Genomic DNA, 17,576 nt, shown 5'->3' with positions numbered 1-17,576 from the left:
GTCGGGGTTGTCGTAAGTAACATGCCATATTTTCAAAAAGGCCACCAAGCACAGATCCAAAACTTTTTTTCCAACTAAAAGAAATGATTAGACTATGCCCAGATGTTTCGCTTTACGAATCATATGTAATTGCTGTTTACATAGTACGATTTTTTTTGTGTAATACTTATCTTGTTCGCAAACCGTAAATTTTCTTGTAGTATTTGTCCGAAATCGTTGTAGTTACTCGGGAGGATTGGGTAAATATTGTCCAAACCATATGCTTTACGTGATCTCCCAGGACGAAATGTTACTTATTATTAAAGCACTAATTAAACTATATGTGTAATTTTTTTATAAAAACATAATACCAGAAAAAACGGCTAAGTAAAGTTGTATTTATAATAAACGATACAGTCCTTATTAGGACTCATATCGGAAGACAAAAAGGGTAGCGCCTGAACTAAACTTAGCTTCATTCTTTCCACGCGGTCCGAGGTTACTGGTACAAAAGTTATTTGTTTTCTCATGGTATTTTTCCTAAATGCCTCAAATACCATTAATTGACCTAAGTGGTCAGATTCTAAATTGCTGATAACTTTTTTAGCAATAGGAAAAATATCTGTGAAAATATTATCTATACAGGTTGCACTAGTAGCAGTCACTCTAGTGGGCTCCATAAACATGTGGTTGAGATTACAAGATTTAAAAAGATTCAATAATCTACAAGACATTGTTGAATTTTCCATAATATTTACATTAAAGTCGCCGCATATAAGCAATTTCTTACTAGAAGATGATATTTTACGTAGGGCAGATTCCATTATGTTTTCAAATAATTCAAAATTACTTAATGGCGGCCTATACACACAGACAACAATAAATTGCTCTAATTCAACTGCACATAGTCCGTTCAACAGACATGGATATCTTCGAGAAACAATTTTTTCTCAAACATGCAATGAAATATTGATGTTATGTTCCTTATAATAGGCTGCGAAGTATGACGTTTCAGGTGCGGCTAGGACAAAAGGTATTTAATGGAATTTCATACAAATCTTGCAGGCCTAGGCCGGCAAAGTCCTCTTTTTTAATTTTCATTTCACAGATATTTGTGACACAGCATCGTGGCATTCATCCATAAAAAAAAAATTAGAGGCAGTATTGGCTTTATGGTTCGTAATGACACTGCCACTACGCCTATAAAAAAAAACAAAAAACAATGTTTGCTATAATTTGCAGTTTTATTTGTATAAAATCAACATGAACTTAATAAATAATACATTATTAACCAAATTTAATAATTTTATATTATAAATTTAACTACACAAATAAAAACATTTAAAATATTTCATCTAAACGTTAGCGGTAAAAAGGTCTACTCAAACACGCGTAGTTATTTTTTTTAAATTGTTATGGAGGTAAAGTTGAAAAAATTTCATTCTGTTTTATTGGATTTATGGTGCGTTGTTGATTTTTTTACTTTAATATGAGTTCCGACGAAATAATGAAATTAATTGTAATCGTAGGTGTTGGAATTGGCAGCGTAAGCAGAATTGATTTTAAATAACTTGCGGCCTCTGCCGCCAAGTTAAAGACGAAGTATGTATATGGTTGCTTAATGCTTATGGCAATTTTATTATTTGAGAAACTAAGAAAAATGGCTTACAGTTTATTAGAAACAGTTTTGTGGCATATTTTAAATTAATGTACCTGACTACAAATTCGTCAACACTGTGGAAATTATACTTATTTACTCCATGCATAAAGCAACGATGTATGTGAAACATGATATCAACATGAAAGGCTATGTAAACTTATGTGACGAAAACGACAGTCAGACGGATACAAGGCGAAAAAATCAAAGATACATGAAAATATACGGGTAGTAAAAATACACGACTCGTGTAAAACATACGCGTGATAATGATATAGGTACGTGTTGGTTATATTTTGGGTGTAGTTTACTTTTAGTTTTTTCTATAAATAAAACTTGGGTTTCGTGGATTTTTTATTTTATTTATTTCATTGCATGTTTGAGAAAAGCACTATACATACCTCGGCGGGAAATGGGGTTGCCCGCGCTCAGACCTATCCGGCCTCGCTTCGCTCGGCCGTCTATATGTCTTCGGCCGGCAACCCCTTTCGTCCCGGCCTCTGTAGTAATGTACTATTATTGTTAAGATTAATGTATTTAATACTAATTCAGCATCTATTACTTATGATTTTAATCGAATTTATTTAAAATACAATAATTTCAATAAAATGAGCCATAATTTCGTATAAATCTGTCTTAATTTCGTACTCGTAACACCCGAAACGAACCATGAGTAACACCCGAAACAGGTAATAATAATAATATAATAATATAGCCGTTTATTTCCAATAGAAAACGATACATGCTTGATTCATTATAAAGAACATTAAGTAATTACATTTTCAGTAACTTAATCTAATTATAATCTAGTGTTATGAAAACATATTATTTAAAATTCTATTTTTGCGATTTTATTATTATATTGTGTTTTTTTTTTCTTGATTGTAACTATTTAATTAAATATTAAATTCTATTGGATGCCCATTTATGGACATAGGCCTCCACCATACTATGCCATAATGTTATTTTCTGAGATTTCTGTTTTATTGCTTTTAAGTACTTATGTATTATTATGCTTTGTCTTTCCTTCGATTGTCTGGTTTAGTATGGAGGAATTAAAAACACTAAGAGAAGAAGGAAAAAATGCTATTTTAAAATACGATCGCATCGTTATCTTACAAAATAAGCCACCTTTAAAACAAACAACGAACAAACAAAATACCAACAAACGTAACATGTCGCCATCCCCGGAGACCTCTAACGCATCACGTAGCAAAGATAACTTTACCAGGAAGAGTAAGAAAAACAAAACAGCAGCGAATAGCACCCTGACGTCATACTGGCGCACAATCGGGCCATCCGCAGAGTCAGAATCTGATTCAAATGCCACGGAACCAGTCAGAACATAGCAATCAACAAGGACTCCATCTACTACTGAAATGAAAATTTAAACAAAACGAATATAAGATACAAAACTCTCCCAAGCCGGTTGGTCACCGTGGGAGTAGAAGACCAGCACCCTCCATACTAAACCCGAAACAGGTAATTTAGTTTATTAAAATTAAACAAAAAGTGATACTAAGTGTTACTTCAGTGTTTCAGTAGACTATACTAACTATTACTACTTGACATAAATAAAACTGGAGGTTACTTGACAAAATTCGCTAAAATATGCATTTTGGTACTGATGGTCAGAAGGTATAGGCCAATTCGCGTAACGCCCGAAACAGCTACTTTTTAGCGATTCTCTCGTTATTGGTCTTATACTTTAATTATGTGTGTACAGGAAAAGAAAATATTATCAAAGTAGTAGATGAATCAATAGTTATAACCTCGTAGTTCCTGTTACAATATCGATTAAAACCTTATTTTATGAGTTCAAGTGTAACACCCGAAACGGTGGAATGACCCAAAAATAACATTCGTCATTAGTACAAAGGCGAACTTATCCCTTTAAGGGATTTCTTCAATGCAGACTATTCAGTAACTTACACGACTGTATCGACATTTGACATCTCTATACCTGTACTATGTAAATCGAGGCTTGTCGTTCGACGCCTGTGGATGGAGGAGGAAAATTCGACTTGTTAGTATAGCTTTTCTTGACATAGTTATGACATAATGGGGGAAAAATTGTAGGTCGTATTTCGTAAACATACTAGCAAATTACTGAAAATTTGTTTGTGAAAGGCCTAGAGGCGTATTCTGATTCGAAAAATATAACATCAACGTGAAATAAATCTCAGTCACACCGTGTTAATGCAAAATGGACACCCTGAAATAAATTTCAAGCTTTTTTGTTTATTTCAAGTTGGTAAAATGTTACAAAAAACTGAATACACTCATCAAATCATAGGTTTACCACCGGCAGACCAGTGGTCTCGATCTAGATCTAGGTCATCACACGGAGGCTGCAGAAACGTGATTTGACGCACCAAATGCAGGGGCTTTATTCTTGAATGTGCATTTGACATGTCAAAATTATATTAAAGTTGCATTAGTTGCATCTGCTTGCCTATCAAAAGGTCCGTTATATAATCTATAGGAAAAACCATAACAGAATGAGCCCGAACACGTAAATTTCTATAATTTCGATGCAGTAGCAATGCTTTCTAGTTTATTGTAGGTTGATTTGAGCAAGAAAGGCCTAGTTATATATTATCTATTCTGTTCTCTTCATTGCATTTTTATGTCGTAATGTTTTCTAAAATAGGTATAGATCATTCATCATCATCATCAACCTGGGGCCAAATTCGACATATACAACTGTCAGATTTCGCATCCACGTCAAATCAACAGTTGATTTTATTGCATACTGAGTGTTGATTCCATCAACGGTGGATAATATAATTTGGTACAACCAAAACTCAATTCTAAACTAAGGACTGTATCGTTTATTATAAATACAGATAAAACCTGGTCTAACTGTTGACGTGTGTATTATTTTGTATTACTATGTTCTTAAGGTATAATCTGGGGGTATTTTTAAGACATATCTGATATAAGAATGTTTTACATTTATTTTATTTTAGGGACTTTATGATGATTTTAATACCTTCTAGCAAATGTAATTCGGACAAGCCTATCGAGCTTAATTTGAGACTATTTCACCGATTCCTTAGTACGATTTAAAGAAACAAAAGGTTAATATGCTGCCAAAATATGCCATCTAAGTGTCCTTTTCATGATTGCTCAATTGAACATCCACAGAATAAATGTGGTGTATTTTATCTTTACATGAAAACGACTTTTTATGCAACATTTTGGATTCCCGTCAATTTCTGACGCCAGGGAAATGACGGAAACAGCTAAAAGAATCTACCGAAATCCAAAGCCTAACGGACATTCATGGCGTTGAACCATGGCTAGAACAGGTCGATAGAAACGCTCCATGATGGTTATATTGTATACCAAAGTCGGGGTTGTCGTAAGTAACATGCCATATTTTCAAAAAGGCCACCAAGCACAGATCCAAAACTTTTTTTCCAACTAAAAGAAATGATTAGACTATGCCCAGATGTTTCGCTTTACGAATCATATGTAATTGCTGTTTACATAGTACGATTTTTTTTGTGTAATACTTATCTTGTTCGCAAACCGTAAATTTTCTTGTAGTATTTGTCCGAAATCGTTGTAGTTACTCGGGAGGATTGGGTAAATATTGTCCAAACCATATGCTTTACGTGATCTCCCAGGACGAAATGTTACTTATTATTAAAGCACTAATTAAACTATATGTGTAATTTTTTAATAAAAACATAATACCAGAAAAAACGGCTAAGTAAAGTTGTATTTATAATAAACGATACAGTCCTTAAGGGTGGTTCGGTTTGGTTTGCTTGTCATCCTAACTGTGGATTATTAATGTCAAATTTTGACATTGTACGTATTCGAGAACTTATGATTTTTCCCACATCAACGGAAGATCAACACGAACCGTCAAACGTCGCTTGTCGAATAGGGGTCCTGGGGGCTAATAGAGTCGGACCAAATTAACTCTGTTACGTGTGTTGCGATGTTTTTATAATTTTTTTTATGAAAATTAAGGCTAATATGGTCGGCTCTTTGTCATTTGTCACCATACCTGTCACGTTCTAACAAATACGTAAGTGCAAAAGTGACGCATTGCATGACAAGTGATAAAAACCGGTCAAGTGCGAGTCGGACTTGCATTTCAAGGGTTCCGTACATAAGTCCGACTCACGCTTGACTGGACATTTCTAATAGATTTTCCTGTCATGTATAGGTAAAGTACTATTTTGTATATCGTTTTCAAAATTTTAGGCCCAGTAGTTTCAGAGATAAAGAGGGGGGAATTGTAGGACAGACAGACAGACACACGAGTGATCCTATAAGGGTTCCGTTTTTTTCCTTTTGAGGTACGGAACCCTAAAAATGCGACCATGATATAGGTACCGACGTTTATAAAGACACTCAGACTCACTTTTTTCTTTTGAAAATCAGTGCAGAGTTACCTTAGACGGACTTTTATATTTAATTAAATTCTTGAATTAGAGTCTTGAAGACCGGCGTTTAGATAAACGTGACTTTATTAAATTGTAATTAAATTGTCATAATTGGCTTTGATCATCAAATATTTACAAATTTTAAATAGCAAAACTTGCTGACCTGTACGGATATGATGGTTGTTTTTGTCTACGTGACAGCGTGACAAAATGGCGTCCGTCACTTTCTATCCCACGGTGTAAAACAGTGACAGTTATTTTATCATATGGATAAAGATGGATAAAGCTATCCATAATACGCCGGCTGACGTCATTGTAAAAATAAAATTGCATTATATTAATATCTAATTTTCGTTTCCGAACACATGCCCTGGGGCCTGCGTACGAATTACGTGCCCTAGTTGCTGAAGCACATTGTTTATATTTGCTGGGGCTGTTAAAATTATTTGGTTGGGCCCAGTCCTCGTACTATTCGGGAATAGTTTATTTTTACTGTACATACGTATGTGCACCGAAGAAGCGCTGGTGGCCTAGCGGTGAGAGCGTGCGACTTGCAATCTGGAGGTCGCGGGTTCAAACCCCGGCTCGTACCAATGAGTTTTTCGGAACTTATGTACGAAATATCATTTGATATTTACCAGTTGCTTTTCGGTGAAGGAAAACATCGTGAGGAAACCGGACTAATCTCAATAAGGCCTAGTTTACCCTCTGGGTTGGAAGGTCAGATGGCAGTCGCTTTCGTAAAAACGAGTGCCTACGTCAAATCATGGGATTAGTTGTCAAGCGGACCCCAGGCTCTCATGAGCCGTGGCGAAATGCCGGTATAACGCGAGGAAGAAGATACGTATGTGCACCGGATGGAATCCTCTAGGATACCTCAACATGTCTTGCTTGCAGTTGCGCATGCTAAAAGGAACGTTGGAAGACCGATGCTGCGCCTTAAAGACTGTGTTACGAGACATGTCAGCATTTGGAATTGACCACCATGCTTGGGAAACCTTAGCTGGAGACCGTGATGGATGGCGCAAGCATGTTGTGAGGAGAGGAGGGTATGCGACAGTGCTGATTTGTCCTAACCCTTCACAGGCATACATCATTTTAGAGTTATTGGAAATAAATTGGAATTATAAGTTTCTGTCAAAAAATTAAACTTCAAATAAATGTCCCCACTGCGGGTGTTTATTCTAGGTAATCATCGCTAAGGGTTGAATGGGCAAGCCGGAGGGAATAAGCTTCCAACACGCCGAGCCACAAATGGAAACCCTCCCTTGTGCAAACCAGGGATGTTGCGGATGCAGATTTTTTGACATACGCGGCTGCGGATGCGGATATGCGGATGTCAAGATTAGGTAGATACTTAAAAAAACGTCAAATATTACATTTTAGTAGATTTTATCAAAAAAATATTGAGCGATGTGACAGACGGACGGACAGACGGACAGAGACGCACCATAAGAGTTCCTTTTGTACCTTTTTGGTACGGAACCCTAAAAATGAAACGTTTAGTATTTGAGCAAGGATATAGGTGCGTTATATTTAATAACCAGTAACTAGACCGACTTTTCTGGATTTAGACGATTTCGTTACAGGTAATGACGAAATTACCTAGCACTTACTCCGCCGCTAAGACGATTCTGTACCGACTTGTTCGACATCCGCATCCGCATTAAGCTCCGCATCGATTTTATGCAGATGCGCATGCGGATTTTGAGAATAATGCGGAAGTTACGCGGATGAGGATATTCCCAACATCCCTGGTGCAAACAGCCGCATATTACAAACCTGTCAGCTCATATCACGTGATATCACTTACACTCGGTCTAACCCTCGCAATCAATCACGCGGTACGGAACGATATTAATTGTGTTATGTGATGATTAATTCAACTGCCAGGCTTTTTCATTCGTATTGATCCTATCTTACGTGATCTGGGCACCGCTCGCTTAGCTCAGATGGTTAAATGTTTTTTTAATACAGTTGCTCAAAAAGTGCTACTTTACGTAGCTGTTTAGCGTGCGGAAAGTTGGTTATCTCGAACTAGTGCTTTTTACTTTTCCAATTTTTTTAAATTTATACTTGTTCCAATTCACGACTACTTATTGATGAGTGTTAATATTAGTTTCCTTTAAACGTCGTAATCAGCATAAAAACCTACCGTTAATGTAAGAATACGAAAAATATTACATATTTCATATTTAATTATTTAGCTCTTCATCATTATAACACGTTTAGTTTTTAATATTCAATATTGAAAATTCCGTTCTTAATAAGTTGACTGAATGGAACGGAATAGCTGCCAAACGCCCATAGATATAATATACTTAAAGGCGACGTTTAACCGAGCTGTCACTGTTACCACTTTTGTTTAGTGTACGATTAACAATGTTTTTCTTATTTTTTCGCAACTGTATTAAAAAACGTCGTTCGATACACGTGCGGAAATGTCATTCTTCACTCGTCCCGAGTCTTGCCACTCGCCTGCGGCTCGTGGCAAGATATCTCGGTACTCGTGAAGTAATGACATACCTTCCGCACTAGCATCGAAATGTACTATTTTAATACAGTTGCTCAAAAAGTGCTACTTTACGTAGCTGTTTAGCGTGCGGAAAGTTGGTTATCTCGAACTAGTGCTTTTTAATTTTCCAATTTTTTTAAATTTATACTTGTTCCAATTCACGACTACTTATTGATGAGTGTTAATATTAGTTTCCTTTAAACGTCGTAATCAGCATAAAAACCTACCGTTAATGTAAGAATACGAAAAATATTACATATTTCATTTTTAATTACTTACCTCTTCATCATTATAACACGTTTATTTTTTAATATTCAATATTGAAAATTCCGTTCTTAATAAGTTGACTGAATGGAACGGAATAGCTGCTAAACGCCCATAGATATAATATACTTAAAGACGACGTCTAACCGAGCTGTCACTGTTACCAGTTTTATTTAGTGTACGATTAACAATGTTTTTCTTATTTTTTCGCAACTGTATTAAAAAACGTCGTTCGATACACGTGCGGAAATGTCATTCTTCACTCGTCCCGAGTCTTGCCACTCGCCTGCGGCTCGTGGCAAGATATCTCGGTACTCGTGAAGTAATGACATACCTTCCGCACTAGCATCGAAATGTACTATTATTTTTACAATAAACAATTATGAAAAAATTAACAAAATAATGAAAATAATCCTTTAAAGGATGACTCACGCTATTAAAAAAATAATAGGCTGTGCCTGGTTAGAGGCGTCCTACATGTCAGGCGTCAGACGGCTGATCGGTGGTGCTTTCCACAGAAAATGAAGCGCCAGACGCTCGGCCCCGGCCCCGGCCGGGTCTAGCGTGAGTCATCCTTAACTCGTAACTTTAGAACTAATAATTAGAGCAAAACATATCAGATCTGTAAATAAGTGAGGAACAGAAATGTTCCGTACAAAGACACACCAGAAGCCCGATAGGTAGGTAGGTATACCTGTATTTATAATTACCATCATTCCAAAATTGCTTTGGGATAAATCAAAACTATTTCTCAAAGATTCCAACGCAACACGAGGAAGATGAATGTGTAGTACGTAGGTTGCATTTTCCGCATTCAAGCGTAGTGAATAGTTCAATCAGCGAAACGCTTCCACGAGAAATATTGAGCGGAAGTCGACAAATCACGGTGACGAGCTAAACAGGAAATGTTATAAGCTCAGACTTATTCATAAAAATGAATAGTACTGCGCGCTCGTTTTTATAACGTTAAACACTTAAATACTTATATCTAATAGACAAATATTTCTACACGCTGCGGGAGATTTTTGATGAGATATCTAGGTACCAATAGAAATAGATGAAACCTATTTACATACACTACTTTTTCTCATTTTATTAAAATAAAAATAAATTAACATTATGCTAAAAGTAAGTATTTACCTTTAAGTACCTTAGGGGCAGTAAAGTAAGAAAGTCAGATTACATCGATTTTGTCGACCGAGACGAAATCGAGGTCGACGAACATGCGAGCTTAGGCTTTATAATGTACTGGTCGAGGTGACGTGTGTAAGTATATAGTTTTCTTTCAATTTCGTTCAAATTATAATCTTTTAAAAATATATGTTTCGTTAGTATTAAAATATATATTTTTCTACACATAACAGTCCACAAATTGGTAGAGTGGTATTTTTATTGAATTCAATCCATTATTACGTGATGAGCTATCTTTAAAATAAACTTAGACATTAAATTTCCATAGATGGTGCGATGTCCTTTTGTAGGTTTCCTTTTAGTAATAATCAAATATTTAAATATTGAGAATGAAGGCTTTAACTAGTGAGTCTGTGATATGACTATGACACTAGACTAATGGGTCCACCATAAAAAAAAATCAAAAACTGCGTCGATGGAAAAACATATAGGTAAGTATCGAATCCGCTCACAAAATTTCACGACAATCAGTTGAGAATTGCGACCTGTTATGTAGAGGAGAACATCCGGATAGACGGACGCATTATTGCCCAAGTCGAAACGGGGACCGGAGACCTTTGCATCGCGGTAAAATAGTGAAAATACCCTATAATATACAAATATTTTAATGTTATACTTAATCTAGTCTAATCTTGTAAAGCTGTAGTTGTTTAACATCTCTTAGCTTTTCGCATACTGCCATGTTCTGCATAACCTGGCTTACCCTAAATACGTCAGCCCGTCAGGCGGCGGCAACTGACGGCAACAACTACCTATAACGTTTTCTCGATATAGGTACCTACTAACACAACACACACAAAATAAGACTACAACAATGATTTTTTTCCAAAAAATAACAATGCTGCTAACACGCATTAGATTCTTTTTTTGTTGTATATAGGTAGGTAACTGTTGTATTCGAGGAGCGCATATAAATAGAAACGTGAAACATAATTATAATTTTACCACATAATTTTGACGTACCCAGACAAAAAAAACTGTAACAGATATTGACAATAATTCTCTAAGGTAACTCGTAAAGTGGATATCTTAATGAAGCAACGTGCACGATAGCTGCCGCTCCGTTGGTGGATTGAGGAATGCTAGCGCCAAACGCGTTGATGAAATGTTACATCAAAAATGGCTCTGAATTAGAAATGTTAGAAGTAACCTTTCTTCAACGCCCTTAACCACTTTACGATTAATCGTCTCGGAGGAAATAACTGCAGCAACCGTATCCTTACTTGACGAAATACAGGGTGAAATTTAAATCACTGGCCATATTCATTCCCGGCACTAGGTTACACTTAAGGAATCTATTTAGCGAAAAAAAAGAGTAAATTTTGTTAAATTTTCATTTTTCAATTTTTAAATATTTTCCACGAGTCGTGGTCACCCTATTACGAGTACCACGAATGTAAACAAACCTAATAGTAGGTTTTAACAACAACATCAGCAAAACCCTTATCTGACCTTCACTAAACCTTATAATCGTTGCAATAGGGTCCACCCAGTTAGTGTTGGCGATGGTAGGCAGGTTTATCAATTTCGAGGGTAGTCTAAACTAAACCATTCCGCGCTAGCGGTAAACATAACGGTAAGCATAAATGATTAGTCACTCGTCACTCGCCAACCTTAAAATAATAATCGCGTACTAAGATTAAAAAAAATGTTTTCGAACCGGGAATATTACGAAGTGGTACGGTGTTATTTATTAAGTGGTGAGTGTTTACGTGGTGCACAAAGATTATACGAAATGGAATCCGTTCCACGCCTTCGCAGACAAGGATTGAATCCAAGAGTACCATCTCGTGGGACTTTCGTTAATTGCGTCGATTTTTAATCAAATGTACGTAAGTTGAATCAATTTTTTAAATACGCCTGAATGCAAAGATTCCTGACCTAGTTTTTACTCATTGTTTTTAAGCCACGGACGTTTTGTTAATAATCATTAGTCAGAAATAACATTTTAGATTAAAAATGGGTTGCCTTTGCATTTTGACGGTTCTAAGCCCGTTAAAGTATGAAAGGAAAAATTAGCAACTTTATAGGTAATCTCGCTGCAATAGGGTTCATAATTGGTGACGCGATTGCAAACAGCGGGAGGGGCGGGGTGTCAATGACCTTAACTGATAAGAGAGAAGCGGGTGTAGTGGGTAGTTGTCGGTTCACCATAACGTACGAGGTTTTTAGGACAACATGATGATGAGTTATTTCGAAAAAAATGTACTGAGCGGTATTAAAAGAAAAAACACGTGTTTAATATTTTTTCGAGTTCTTTCGGTTGTTTCAATTTGGCCAGTGAATTAAATTTCACCCTGTATAATGTGCAACGATCGTCAACTATACACGGTGCTTGTGTATAATTAAACTTTATTTGTTCGTCATCTACCATATTTATACAAGACACACGAAAACAAATTCGTGTTCCAAATTTGCCAAGCGATGCGTCGCATAGCGCGTCGAGCGCAGAACTCGAGTCAGATGCAAATGTATGGAAATTACTTAGGGCTATGAGACGAGCAGTCTGATTTGAGACGAGATGTACTGCAGTTCATTTGCAAATCTGCATGTTGAACTGTAGCTTCTGAGTACCTTTGTAAAAAAATGGTGATGTAAGTAATTACAGCTTCTCTTTTGTTTAACGGATTTTTGCATAATAAATTCTAATTTTAAACTTAGGGTTCAGAGTGTAAGGCTTGTTATGCGTGGTGGCCTGGTTGGTGGCCCATTACTGGGCTATTTATTATAAATGGTGCACTACACATTTTTTCAATTTTTTATGTCATTTCTTTTTAGAATCACGAGCTCTTTCTTTCCTAATGGGATAAATAAAGTGTCCAAAAATGTTCATACATTTTCGCTCCTCCCATTCCGTTACCGTCATACAAAGTGTACCTACTTATGAAAAGTGGCAACAAAATGGAAATAAAGATATTGGGGACACTTTTTTCACACAAACCTATCAGGAAAATATATAAGATATTGAAAAATAAATATGATAGGAATATATACAAATGGTTATAGAAATGCTTCGGGGAGAGGAAGCTATTGAGAAAAAATTAAGTGGTAAATATTGCTAATGGAAAAATCGCCTGCAGTAAAATTCGATTTTCGGGAAATAATTGCCACACTCCTATATATTTAAACTTCCAACATAATGTATTCCTAATAAGTGTTATTGTATAATCCTATACAAATATTACCCACAATAAACAGACAGTTTAATTTACTAGCGTGCATTTACGCGGTCATTTTATCACAGAAAAATAATCTTTATGCCAATATAACACGGGTTAATTTTGTATGGCAAGGGGAATATCATTAGTTCCACGATCTTGTAAGAACTTGCCTGCAATGTCAGTGTGATGGACACGAAATAACGTATGCAGTTCATTGTAAAGGTTACAGGAAGGAACTTGTAGGTGGTAGCGATTTGACGAGTAAATATTTGGCTTTACGAATTTCTTGTTTAATAATATTTTCTTCGGTTACCGCGATTAATCCAGTAACTTTGTTGAATATTGTAACCTGGCTCTTTTGCGTCAAATCCGGTAGTTCTGATTTTTGGCAGACTTGTTTATGATGTTGGCCCAATGAATAATCCAAGTTTGAGACCTTGAGCTCCAAACGCAACTTTGTCAGAAATCTAAAAAACCCGCGAAATTTTTAAGATTAGGGCGATTATAACCCTAAAGGACTAGTTTTTGATATTGATATTTGATATCTATGCTATATTTCATTCTGCTCTTAGCAACTAGGGAAAGTTATATATAATTTTCATATACAAAATAATGAACCATCATAAACTTTACCCTACATGGAACCAATTTTATATTATTTTGTAAGTGGGTAGTTTTTGCACAGTGTAGTTTTTCCTCAGTCACCCGTCGACCACGAACGCTGTAAAGGGTTCGAAACGTCGGGATGTAGTATGAATTCAATATACGCGATATAATAGATGACTCACGTTAGACCGGGCCGTATCCGGGCCGGAGCTTCCGGGGCTTACTTTTCTATGACATGACAGGTGATCACGTGATAGTTTCCATAGAAAACGATGCTCCGGAAGCTCCGGCCCGGACACGGCCCGGTCTAACGTGAGTCATCCTTAATCCGTTTCAATAGTTTTATTTCTTGTTTAATTTAACTATTCTTAAAGTGCAAGTGTGTTTTTTTGAAATGGCATTGTTACTTGCTCTATTAATTGATTTATTAGGTATGTACATACTTGTACTTTTGTTCCATGAGAACTACATTCCTGCAGCTCTACCTTCGACCTTCTTAATTAAAGCCTGACCAGTAATAGATGATCGTTGTCAAGAAGGCGCTGTTATTCTCATGTATAGGATGACAGTTCAGTATAGTATGAACAAATTAGTTCCAGTGAAATTCCGCAACATGGCGCGTGATCATATATCCCTGGTCAGGCATTATAATACTTGGTGACGTTGCGGGAAGAGCGCACCTGTCGGGCAAAATCAGCGCCATCTCTGTCAGCGGTACAGTCAACTACATTTCTAGTAATGGCTTCTTTCTGCTAAAAAAAACTTCTATGTCAAAACTAATATAGATTTTATAGTTGCAGGATATATAAGCCACCGCGCCATAAAAATTCCTTTAAGTACCTACATCCCGTTTTTGATGTGACCCCTACGGGTTTTAAAGACGTTTTACTCGTTTGCCTCCTATATCTTAAAATAAACCCCATGTTTTACGTCAAAAAAAAAACAACATAAATTTTTGTATTTTTAGATATTTGAGACCTGTTTCTCGGGGATCGATACTTTACAACAAAATTAAAAAATAAAAGATAACTACCATTTTTAGGGTACCGTACCTCAAAAGAAAAAAACGGAACCCTTATAGGATCACTCGTGCGTCCGTGTGTCTGTCTGTCCGCCCGTCTGTCATAGCCTATTTTCTCCGAAACTACTGGACCTATTAAGTTGAAATTTCGTACACACAATGTAAGTTTGTGACCCAAAGACGGATTACGGGTAACGTAACCAAATGAATTTTAAACATGGGGCCAATTTTGGGAGGTAAATGAGATAATCAAAAAATAAAGTTTTTGAAACTAGGGTAATTCGCCAGTAACTGTTCGGTTTTAGTACTTAACTGGCCGCCTTAAACTAAAAATGAATTCTATTCACCTATAAACAGAATTCATCTTAGTAGTTATAAGGTTTCAATAAATGGCCAGCTTTCAATAACTTTATACTAAAATGAATTCTATTTATAGGTGAATAGAATTGATTTTTACTTTCGGGCGGCCAGTTACTAAAAGTGGCCAGGCATATCGTGTTACATATTAAATGAAAGAGCTCATTATGAGAATCTCAAATATATTTTTATTATAATTTTAAAATAAACAGTTTAGAAGTTATTCAAGAAAATAAGCAAAAAATGACCACCCCCCCCCCTTTATCTCTGAAACTACTGGGTCTAAAATTTTTAAAAAGTACATAAAATAGTTATTTATCTATAGTTGACAAGGACAACTTATTAGAAATGTGCAGTCAAGCGTGAGTTGGACTTAATTACTTAGTATTTGATCCGACCCCTACGGGTGTTTTAAAGACATTTCACTAACGTTTTACATAAAAAATACGTTGTTAAAAATATTATAATGTAAACTTGCACTTGGCCGGTTGTTTTATATTATCTTGCATTCCGTTTAGGGGCCCAAATATTATCTCTATTTATAACAGTTTTTAAATAAAAATCAAATCTTTATGGATTTTTCCGGTTTTAACGGCATGTGTTACAAAGATAACGTTAACTATATTAAATACATACTTAAGTGTGGTATATTTTTATTTTATTGATTAATAAACCGGAACTTACTAACCATTTCTGATCGTAAACGGATAGGAAACAGTTATTTCTATGCAAATCAGGGGTGAAAACCAGGCCAAGGCCATCGACCAACTTATCAATATCATTGGCCGAAATCAGAATACATAATCCTCAATACTATTTGCATATAAACACCGAAATCAGTGATGCGAGTAGTCGCAAAAATAACTTTGTAAAGAGGGACCCTTCACTGAGGGTCTTTCGATGCTCAGCGCATGCGTTCTTGATCACCGGTGTGGCGTGATTTCATGAAATATAACCTAAATTTACAGAATTACATGCTCAAAAAGCTCGTAGGATTTTTTTAATGAATTAAACTAATATTATTTTTAGGTAAAAATATTGTTTATGTGTTTATAATTAGAAATTATATACGGATAGTACCGTTTATGATGCAATATTTACCTCCTATAAATAATCAAATTTAAGCTATTTGTTGCTATTCAATATCTGTAATAACAATAAACATACCTGTAATTTATATCGCTGGCCTCGAAAACAAACACAGAACCGTACATTCCCGCCAAATAAATCGGAAACAATAACAACGCATAGTTCACAATATTGTACTTTCCGAACGCGCCCAACTGCTGCAAAATCCGGTCCAAATCTATTGCAGTATCTTTACTCATCTTGAACTCGAAATCAGTATTTAACTCTTTTAAATAAAATAAATAAAATACACGCTCTAGCTTACACGTTGGCGGCTACGGCGATGCATATTGACATGTGCAACGCGCATGCGTATAACCGTTCCCGAACACACAGTTTTTTTAATAAACAGTTTTTTTTTGCCGATCAAAACACGCATCTAAAACAAAAATACACACGCGTTATCGGGACAAAACGCGAAACAGTAGTGCAGCGTTAAGAATAAACTAATATCCTACTCGCTTCGAAAGTCGTACGATTTCTGTTGAGACAAGGATAGGGAATGTTTTCAGTGTGATTTAGGGAGCGTTTGAGCGGGACGACTCTATTTTTATCTGTTGCGCTGTAGATAACTGGTATTTGTTTATAATTATCTGTTACAAAGTATTGTCATGGATTAGTTTATCAGGTTGTAAATATTTATTTTTAGTATCGATATTTACAATCGTAAATCTAAATATATTTACTTGTAACGCATTGCACATTATTTTACAAGAAAGTTTAGTTATACTGATAGCTCATTAAAAATCAAACAAAAATTACTTGATTATGTAAAGGCTGTAAAGCCTGACCAATAATACATGATCATTGTCAAGACGGCGCTGTTTCTCTCACGTATGGGGTGCATAGATCAGTATCTTCTTTCCTTCCCATTCTGTTAACCCCTGCTGATGGGGTGTAGGGCTCGAATCTGTTTCTTACACTGACTCCAGTCCTGGGCAGCTTGGGTAGCTTCCTCCCACCCCATCTCCAATACACCCAGATCTTGCTCCACACAACGGCGCCAAGTAGATTTAGGGCGATCATGTTTCCGTTTGCCGGGCATCTCACAGTTTAGTATAGTATGAAAAATTAGTTGCAGTGAAGTTCCGCAAGATGGTGCGTGATCATAATCTATTACTACCAGTAAGGTCAAGCTTTACTTTATAAATTATGCGTAAAACTTAAATGGCTTAATTAGTTGCAGTTATTTTTAACTGTTTCTGTTCCGCATCAGGTAAAATATACATGTATGGTGACAGTTTAGTAGGTATATGTAGTATGAAATAATTAGTTCCAATGGACTTCCGCA

General features: G+C 36.0%; 1 protein-coding gene across 2 annotated transcripts in view; it reads right to left on the bottom strand.

The window, feature by feature from the left end:
* Positions 1 to 16,697, bottom strand: part of LOC134669416 (organic cation transporter protein-like) — a 33,571-nt gene extending 16,874 nt beyond the window's left edge. The window contains exon 1 of one of the 2 annotated variants that reach the window (XM_063526987.1): positions 16,325 to 16,697. In XM_063526987.1, the coding sequence (XP_063383057.1) occupies positions 16,325 to 16,485 (161 nt within the window). In that variant the 5' untranslated portion in view covers positions 16,486 to 16,697. The remainder of the gene's footprint in view (positions 1 to 16,324) is intronic. The other variant, XM_063526986.1, reaches the window with a different exon arrangement.
* Between the last annotated feature and the right edge of the window lie 879 nt (positions 16,698 to 17,576).

Source organism: Cydia fagiglandana, chromosome 12 (assembly GCF_963556715.1).
Source record: "Cydia fagiglandana chromosome 12, ilCydFagi1.1, whole genome shotgun sequence".
Taxonomy (NCBI): domain Eukaryota; kingdom Metazoa; phylum Arthropoda; class Insecta; order Lepidoptera; family Tortricidae; genus Cydia; species Cydia fagiglandana.
The sequence above is the reverse complement of the archived record's forward strand: the minus strand, read 5'-3'. Positions and strand labels throughout refer to the sequence as shown.